Raw genomic sequence first — 9897 nt, forward strand, 5'->3', positions numbered from 1 at the left:
CAGGGTAGGAGCTCTGACTCTTATCAGGGGGTGACTATGGAAGGTCCCAGTCTGCACAGAAAGGGCAGAGTGATGCATAGTGGAATGGTGAACAGGGGAACAGTGTTCTTTATAGACTGTATATGGAGAACAAGGTATGATAAAGCAGCAGCAGTGGCTCGAGCCTGGGACTGTATGACAGAAGACCTGCATTCCAGTTCTGACACAGTTTCACTGGGTGGCCTTGAGCAAGTCACTTATGCTCTCTAGTCCTCAGTTTCCCCATCTACTTCCCCTCCTTCACAAGTGAGGTGGCAATGCTTCATTCATTAATGTTTCTAGGGCACCTTGAAAAGCGTGGTTGGAAGGCATGACAGAAATACAATATACATTAGATTCCTTGTTCACTGCACTTTCCAGACAGAGTCCCTCCAATTTTGCATTGCACCTACCTTTGATCTGTTTAATAAAAGAGCCACCTGAAGCTCGGGCATTTGAATGCCCTTTCAGTGCTCTGCCTCCGCCTAAATCATGCCTTTTTAGATGGATGGCCATCCCTAGCTCCCTTTGCTAATAGTCTTAAAGTCTCTCCTTCCATTGCCAATCCCGCTCTACTGTTTGGTAGAGGGCAGTCCTTCCACAACTCAGCCACTAGAGAACAAGATTCCTACACGTCTTATGCAACTTCTAACTTTATAGGCTAGTTTATTCCTCTGTCAACAGGAGACAAGAAACGCAGTGGCAGCAGACACTTTGTAATATGAATTAACATGCCTTCCATCCTACTGAAATGGCTAATCACCACAGAGCTGAGAAAACCGGTCTAAATAAAGCCACATGCACATTCCTCACAATGCTGCTAAACATGAAAACTGAACTGGATGTATGAACCAAAACAAAAATCTAAAGGAAAACATTTCGTATTACTCATACAGATACTGCCAAGAAACAGGTTTCAAACCATTTTTTTCCTGTTGCATCAAGGTGCTCAGATACAACGGTGAACAGTGTAGGGTATTCACCTAGATAGATCTAATTACACACCCACATAGCACTCACATACAAGTCTACAATAACTAATCACTAAGTCCACTATCTAGCACTTACACGCAGCTCTACAACAAACCAGTCTGCAGGCAATGAAGGGATTTTATTTATTTGGTAAGGAGAGAGATTTCAATTGCAAGTTTTTAAGGGTTTATTGTAAAATCTTACCATTTTTTAAAACCTGTGAGCTATGACAGACAATCCTTTGACAGTGAAGAAGCCATTGTTTGTTCATTCACTGAGACAGCTGCACTGTCTGATATGAATAACCACTGCTGTACAGGTTTCAGAGTAACAGCCATGTTAGTCTGTATCCGCAAAAAGAAGAACAGGAGTACTTGTGGCACCTTAGAGACTAACAAATTTATTAGAGCATAAGCTTTCGTGGACTACAGCCTGTAGTCCACGAAAGCTTATGCTCTAATAAATTTGTTAGTCTCTAAGGTGCCACAAGTACTCCTGTTCTTCTTCTCACTGCTGTACAGATCAGCATGCAGTAGTTTACTGCTACCTCCTCATGCTCTCCTGGGCAGGTTTGGGATTGGATTCTGGACTGGGTTTTGCTTCTGTTGGGTTTTAAACAGGGTATCTTCTCAGTCTCTCTGAGAAGCATGAAGGCTCATCACTTAAATCTCACTTTGGGCACAATGTCAACCTTAACCGTTTTCAAGCCAACTTTTCTACAGCTGCAGTTTAGAAATACTTTTAGAAAACACTGAGGAAATTCTACAAGGCACGTTAGAGCTCAGTCCTACCAGGGAAAAAGTCCCCCTGACACCAGTGAAGTAAGTGGGAGTCGAGGATGCTCAGCCTCTTAGAGGATTGGGCCCACAGTCCTCATGCTGCTATTGTTTCCTCTTTGCATTTAGTGCTGATAATGCGTAAATCAAAGTTTACTTAAGATCCAAGCAAAACTCCATATCCTTAATTTTACATATACAATACAGACTATAGATATTACATACACACAGAGGAAAGGTAGCAGATTGTCTTAAAGCTTAATTAGGGAGGTGATTCAACATATAACTAAATTCACACTGAATTTTTTTTGGGGGGTGTATCCTTCAGTAACACAGCCGCCATCTAAAAATGAGTAATTTCCTACGACCATTTAACTGTGAAATAAAGACTTGCGAACTTACCTTCTGACTCTGCCCTTCAACTGTGGAAATGAACCAGGCTGCTAAGAAGGAAAACAGTAACCCAGGAGGATGCATTTTCATGCTTTTACAGATCGGACCCTTTTCTTGAAGGGGGGTTGATGTAGAGGATGCAATTTCAGTAAGATAAGACCGCCTACTAAGAGTCAGATCCAAGAAAAACCAGAGGTTAAACATAAACAGGGAGAAAACACTTTCGCACTCTGGATCTCCTATTCTAAAGTATACAGAAGTGATTCTGCTACTTTTAACGTCAAACGTGAGTCAACAACAGCTTTTTTTCTCTCTCTCCTTTTTTTAAACACACACACACACACACACACACACACACACACACACACACACACACACACAAACCCCTGTGATTAGGTGGTTTACTGAAAACAGGAACATCTACGGATTTCCTCCCACATATCAGTTCAAAACAGATGGAAGGAAATCCTTAGTTCTGAACTGATTGGAATGAAATATGTTAACTATATCCTTAACTGGAAGCAAACCCAAGAGACAAACATATATCACGGATAATCTGGATGGCAAATCAATTTCATTTCATTGCTGATAATACAACCAAGTCAACTAAAAAACACCATCCATCCATTGCCTGTTGCAGCAGATATTTATTTGTTCTATAAGGCAAATCTTTGCAGATGGTCTATACAGTACTTAATAAAGCGAACAAATATTGCCTATAAAGCAAAATTGGCCCCTTCGTTGGGGTTTGATGTTTATTTAAAATGCATGAGTTGCCCAACAAGAAGAGTGTTACATTTAGCATACAAGCTTCTCTGTGGGTGACAGCAAAATATAAAAATTATTTTCTAAACACGTTACTGGTAGCTAAAGTAATTCAGGGAGGATGTTTTTCAACACTCGGAGTAATCAAACGCTTAAATTTAAGAGACATGCTTGTCCTTGCATTGAATTTGCAACTGAATATCTCTTGCTGGTGACAGTAGAGAAAATTAAGATTTACAACATGTTTGATGGGCGCTTTATCTACAAATGTTGCCAACAGCATTCACTTTATTTAGTGGTGTCAGGAATTGTCCAAACAGCACTTAGCTGTAAATACTATTAGACCATGATGACAGTGACTAAGTATATTAATAGGTTTATTTAGCCATTTCAGATGTGTGTATAAGCAAATTAGTCATTTTTAGAATTTATTTGTGTGTATATATAGATGAATTGAGTGTATTAAATCTTAATACTTATATAGCACTTTGCATATATATATATATATACACACACACACACACAGAGCATGTATTAATATACAGTACTTGGCATACACATTCCCACCAACAGAGTACATAAAAACATAACAGGAAAATAGGTACTATACTTACTAATGCCGTTAATTGTAGTCTACCTCTTCTCCCATCTAACAGAGAGATACAGGCTGACAAACAGCGGTGCTATATATCTCACAGCAACAGGAAGCAAACAAGGCCTGTATAAAAAGTCCCAGCCCCGCAACTCATGTCCAGCTTGATCAGACGATTCAGCCCATTTGCCCCTATGAATCATTCTGATGCAACTGCAATCCCGGGGAAATTGCCATGCAGGCAGCATATCACTATGGAACACACCTGGATAGACCCAGCCTCTGGTCCATACCAGAGTGAAGTACAGATCAGCGGAGTGGCGTCAGGTTCCAGCACAGTCACCACAGGGCCTGGCGTTCAAAAGGGTTGTGTTGGGATAGAGTGACGGGAGGAGGAGGACAAAAGACAAACTGATATTCAGGAGAGGGGAAAGGGAAGGTCATGCATCTGTCCTTCCCTTTTCCAAGCATCAAGTACTCCCAGCCCAGCTCCACTTCAGCCATCATCTCTCCAGCACCATACCCACCCCAATCCAGCCACCTTCCCAATGGCAATTTTCCCTTGGCTTCCATAGTGAAAAGCACCAGCAACCTAAAGAACTTCCCAGCTGGGAAAGCTTCCCTCACCTCTCTTTCCTCATGAAAACCAACGCTCCCATCATAAGCATTGTCCCAGGCCCCAATCTATTGACTCTCCTGCATCCCCCAATTGAAAGACATCCTGATTTGCCTACCCTCCCCTTTGTGAAAACCCTGCCCTTGATAATAGAGAGACAAGTGCCTCACTTTGCTGTGGAAACAGCCCAGCTACCCATAGCAACAATATCCTAAACTCACCACAGATGGCTCCTTTGGTCAGGCTGTAGATCAGAGCAATAGAATAGGTAGGGTAGTTGCAATATATAACATATGTTATCTGTTAAAATACATGAGCTCTGTTTACCACCACACTACTGCAATATGCCAGTCAAGAAATTAAAGGTCTAAATCTATGTATCCCAAGTCATGTTACTAGCCTTTAGTCATGTGCATAGACTTCTCCTCATCATTAGTAATTCTCCATGAGAGTAAGGTTGCAGGAAGAAGTCCAATGCTCTCTATTTATAATCCCGATTACATATAGCTGAATTTATTCACACAGCATATAAAAAAAATCACGAAAAAGTTTGACCGCACAAGTGATCATTCAAAAATCCAGCACAAATTATTAAAGCTGGTCAGAGTTATAAAGCATGAGGAAGTCACTCATTATAAACAAATCAAGGCAGTGTGGAATGAAAATGTACATATTCAAATTGCTGTTACACACTGCACAATAGTTGGACAGCAACGTTCTTCTGTCTGCCTCTGATTTGAGATTTAGGCTTACTCAGCAAATGGCTACATTACACATTGCCAAAAGCAGGAATTTAGTACAATGCAATTGTTGGAACTGTGGTATGGTTAAGGCTAACCTGCTACCAGTGTTGTGGGAATGTGCTCATGTTCATAAGTTTTGGGAGTTGGAGGGTAAGAGCAGTGTAAGAATAGATTCGGTAATCTTGCTGGATCCTACACTTTAAGAGGGGACTTTGACAATTTATAACATTGGTACTTCCTATATAAATTCTCAGAGAAGTCCTTAAGAGCTGTCTTGGCAGCAAGAGATACACCTCTACCCCGATATAACGCGACCCGATATAACACGAATTTGGATATAACGCGGTAAAGCAGCGCTCCAGGGGGGCAGGGCTGCGCACTCCGGCGGATCAAAGCAAGTTTGATATAACATGGTTTCACCTATAACACGGTAAGATTTTTTGGCTCCCAAGGACAGCATTATATCGGGGTAGAGGTGTACTCCCAAACTGTGGCCCATGGACCACTCGTGGTGAGCAGAGTACTTGAGCTGGCTGGTCACATGGGGACCAGATTTTTAAGTGCTCATCATCCACAGCTGGGGGATAGATTTTCAAGAGAGCCAACCTCTTACTGAGGGACCTAAAGAAGGGCCAGATTTCCAAACAACGTCAGCACACAGTAGTTCCTAATGTGACAATGATGGCCAGATTTTCAGAAGTGCTCAGCACCCAAAGTGTCACAGACACAAAAGGTGAAACAAGGACCAATCTTAGGGTTTTATATTGCTGTCTATCACCGTAGTATCTGACCTACTGTAGGGAAATTCCCTTCTGAGTTATATAGGGAAATTCCCTTCTGATATATATATATATATATATAATTGTGCCAATGGTTATGCCTTCTTATCAGAGCATACTTCAGTTAAGACAAACAAGTTAGAGGAGGTTTCAGAGCATTTCAGGGGCATTGCTGGCACCACCCTATACCGGAAACCTACTGATCACTATACTTACCTACATGCCTCCAATTTTCATGCAGACCACACCACTGGATCCATTGTCTACAGCCAAGCTCTATGATACAATTTGCATTTGCTCCAACCCCTCAGACAGAGACAAACACCTACAAGATCTCTATCAAGCGTTCTTACAACTACAATACCCACCTGCTGAAGTGAAGAAACAGATTGACAGAGCCAGAAGAGTACCCAGAAGTCACCTACTACAGGACAGGCCCAACAAAGAAAGTAACAGAATGCCACTAGCCATCATCTTCAGCCCCCAACTAAAACCTCTCCAGGGCATCATCAAGGATCTACAACCTATCCTGAAGGACGATCCATCACTCTCACAGATCTTGGGAGACAGGCCAGTCCTTGCTTACTGACAGCCCCCAAATCTGAAGCAAATACTCACCAGCAACCACACACCAAAAACACTAACCCAGGAACCTATCCTTGCAACAAAGCCCGTTGCCAACTCTGTCCACATATCTATTAAGGGGATACCATCATAGGACCTAATCACATCAGCCACACTATCAGAGGCTCATTCACCTGCACATCTACCAATGTGATACATGCCATCATGTGCCAGCAATGCCCCCTCTGCCATGTACATTGGCCAAACCAGACAGTCTCTACATAAAAGAATAAATGGACACATCAGACGTCAAGAATTAGAACATTCAAAAACCAGTTGGAGAACACTTCAATCTCCCTGGCTACTCGATTACAGACCTAAAAGTCGCAATATTACAACAAAAAAACTTCAAAAACAGACTACAATGAGAAACTGCTGAATTGGAATTAATTTACAAATTGGACACCATTAAATTAGGCTTGAATAAAGACTGGGAGTGGATTCACATTACACAAAGTAAAACTATTTCCCCATGCTTATTCCCCCCCCCCACCCCACAGTTCCTCACATCTTCTTATCAATTGCTGGAAATGGGCCATTTTCATTACCACTACAAACACTTCTTTTTCTCTCCTGCTGATAATAGCTCACCTTAACTGATCACTCTCCTTATAGTATCAAACGAGTAGCCGTGTTAGTCTGGATCTGTAAAAGCAGCAAAGAGTCCCGTGGCACCTTATAGACTAACAGACGTATAGGAGCATGAGCTTTCATGGGTGAATACCCACCTCTCCTTATAGTGCGTATGGTAACACCCATTGTTTCATACTGTCTGTGTGTGTGTGTGTGTGTGTGTGTGCTCGTGTGTGTGTACACACACACATACCTATTGTATTTTCCACTGCATGCATCCAATGAAGTGGGCTGTAGCCCACGAAAGCTTATGCTCAAATAAATTTGTTAGTCTCTAAGGTGCCACAAGTACTCCTGTTCTTTTTAAGTTAGAGGAGGATACACAGTCTAAAATGAACACTGAGCAGTTCCATTTTACAGTGACAGGGCATAAAATAAGGGATTAAAAGGTTTTCTTTAAACCAGACAATGTGGAACAGGCAGTTTACTCCAGTTATTATTCCAGCAACCGGTGTGAAAACTTGCAGCCCTAATGAAGAGAAAACTTTAGCTACTTGTTACTGCAGGAGTTGGAAAAGACGGTTACTCACCGTTGTAACTGTTGTTCTTCGAGATGTGTTGCTCATATCCATTCCATTAGGTGTGTGCGCGCCGCGTGCACGATCGTCGGAAGATTTTCTACCCTAGCAACACCGGCGGGTCGGCTGTGGAGCCCCCTAGAGTGGCGCCTTCATGGCGCTGAATATATACCCCAGCCGACCCGGCGCCCCCTCAGTTCCTTCTTGCCGGCTACTCCGACAGTGGGGACGGGGGGCGGGTTTGGAATGGATATGAGCAACACATCTCGAAGAACAACAGTTACAACGGTGAGTAACCGTCTTTTCTTCTTCGAGTGCTTGCTCATATCCATTCCATTAGGTGACTCCCAAGCCCAACTTAGGTGGAGGGGTCGGAGTGAGACATTGCTGTGTGCAAAACCGCTGACCCGAAGGCAGCATCGTCCCTGGACTGCTGCACTAGTGCATAGTGAGCTGTAAACGTGTGGACTGATGACCAAACTGCCGCTCTACAAATGTCCTGTATCGGAACATGTGCCAGGAAAGCAGTCGAGGAGGCTTGGGCCCTCGTGGAGTGAGCGGTGAGGTGCGGTGCTGAGACACCTGCCAGGTCATAGCAAGTCCGGATGCAAGACGTAATCCAGGAGGATAGGCGTTGTGAGGAGACCGGTGAGCCTTTCATTCGGTCGGCCACTGCGACGAAGAGTTGCGTCGTCTTTCTAAAGTGCTTTGTGCGGTCAATATAGAAGGCCAGGGCCCTTCGCACGTCCAGGGAATGGAGACGTTGGTCCTGGCGAGTGGCATGTGGTTTGGGATAAAAGACCGGGAGAAAGATGTCCTGGTTGATATGAAATGGAGAAACCACCTTAGGGAGAAAGGCAGGATGTGGACGAAGCTGCACTTTATCCTTATGGAAAACTGTATAAGGGGGCTCGGATGTAAGCACCCTGAGTTCAGAAACGCGCCTTGCTGAGGTGATGGCTACGAGGAAGGCTGTCTTCCAGGATAGGTACAAAAGAGAACAGGTGGCCAGTGGCTCGAATGGAGGACCTGTGAGCTTGGAGAGAACCAGGTTGAGGTCCCACGTCTGAACGGGCTGACGTTGTTGTGGGTACGTCCGGTCTAAGCCCTTGAGGAATCTAACGACCATCGGGTTAGAGAATACCGAGGACGCGAGTTCCCCTGGGTGAAAGGCCGATATGGCGGCCAGGTGAACTCTAATTGAAGATATCGCCAACCCCTGCTGTTTTAGGGAGAGGAGATACTCCAAAATGAGAGGAATGGGTGCCCGCAACGGGGACGTGGCTCGTTGTTCGCACCAACAGGAGAACCGCTTCCACTTGGCCAGGTACGTGGTGCGTGTTGATGGCTTCCTACTGCTCAGCAGAATCTGTTGGACAGAGTGCGAGCATTGCTGCTCTGCCTGGGTGAGCCATGGAGCAGCCACGCCGTGAGGTGGAGTGATTGCAGGTCGGGGTGACGCAGCCGGCCGTGGTCCTGCGTGATGAGATCCGGATACAACGGAAGCGGGATCGGTGTCCGAACCGAGAGTTCCAACAGCGTGGTGTACCAATGTTGTCTCGGCCACGCTGGAGCGATCAGAATAACCTGTGCCTGGTCTCTGCGCAATTTGAGCAGTACCTTGTGGACCAGAGGAAACGGAGGGAAGGCATAAAACAGGTGGTCTTTCCAGGGAAGGAGAAACGCATCCGAGAGGGAGCCCGGAGCTCGACCTTGCAGGGAGCAGAACACGTGGCACTTCCTGTTGTCTCGAGAAGCAAACAGGTCTATCTGGGGAAACCCCCACTTCTGGAAGACGGAATGTATGATGTCCGGACGGATAGACCACTCGTGCGTTTGAAAGGACCTGCTGAGTCGGTCCGCTAAAGTGTTCTGGACTCCAGGGAGGAACGATGCCGTGAGATGTATTGAGTGGGCGATGCAGAAGTCCCACAGGCGAATGGCCTCTTGGCATAGAATTGACGAACGTGCTCCTCCTTGCTTGTTGATGTAAAACATGGCCGTGGTGTTGTCGATGAGAACTAACACACAGCGGCCACGTAGGAGATTGAGAAATGCCTGGCACGCCAGGCGCACCGCCATCAGTTCCCGAACATTGATGTGCAGGGCTAGCTGGGGTGCAGTCCATAGGCCCTGGGTATGGTGCTCGTTGAGATGGGCGCCCCAACCCAGAGATGAAGCGTCTGTGACCAGGTGCAGAGAGGGTTGTGGGGCGTGAAACGGCATCCCCTCGCAAACCACATTGTGATCTAGCCACCAGGTGAGGGAGGTCAGGACCGAGTTCGGGACCGTGACCACCATGTTCAGGCTGTCCCGATGTGGGCGGTATATCGATGACACCCAGGTCTGGAGTGGGCGAAGCCGAAGTCTGGCATGCCTGGTTACGTACGTGCAGGAAGCCATGTGACCCAGCAGGGTAAGGCACGACCTCACCGTGGTAGTTGGGAAGGCCTTGAGTCCTTGAATGA

The 9897-nt window shown here is 45.3% G+C and overlaps 1 protein-coding gene across 3 annotated transcripts in view; it reads right to left on the reverse strand.

The window, feature by feature from the left end:
- The window catches only part of STAB1 (stabilin 1), a 113503-nt gene extending 109828 nt beyond the window's left edge, over positions 1-3675 (reverse strand). The window contains exons 1-2 of one of the 3 annotated variants that reach the window (XM_024099970.3): positions 3539-3675; positions 2169-2325 (exon numbers count right to left, since the gene is read on the reverse strand). In XM_024099970.3, coding sequence (XP_023955738.2) covers positions 2169-2249 — 81 coding nt within the window. In that variant the 5' untranslated portion in view covers positions 2250-2325; positions 3539-3675. Of the gene's footprint in view, positions 1-2168; positions 2504-3538 lie in introns of those variants that run through there. The other 2 variants (XM_008179190.4, XM_008179191.4) reach the window with 2 other exon arrangements.
- Positions 3676-9897: the final 6222 nt, after the last annotated feature.

Source organism: Chrysemys picta, chromosome 7 (genome assembly GCF_011386835.1).
Source record: "Chrysemys picta bellii isolate R12L10 chromosome 7, ASM1138683v2, whole genome shotgun sequence".
Classification (NCBI taxonomy): domain Eukaryota; kingdom Metazoa; phylum Chordata; order Testudines; family Emydidae; genus Chrysemys; species Chrysemys picta.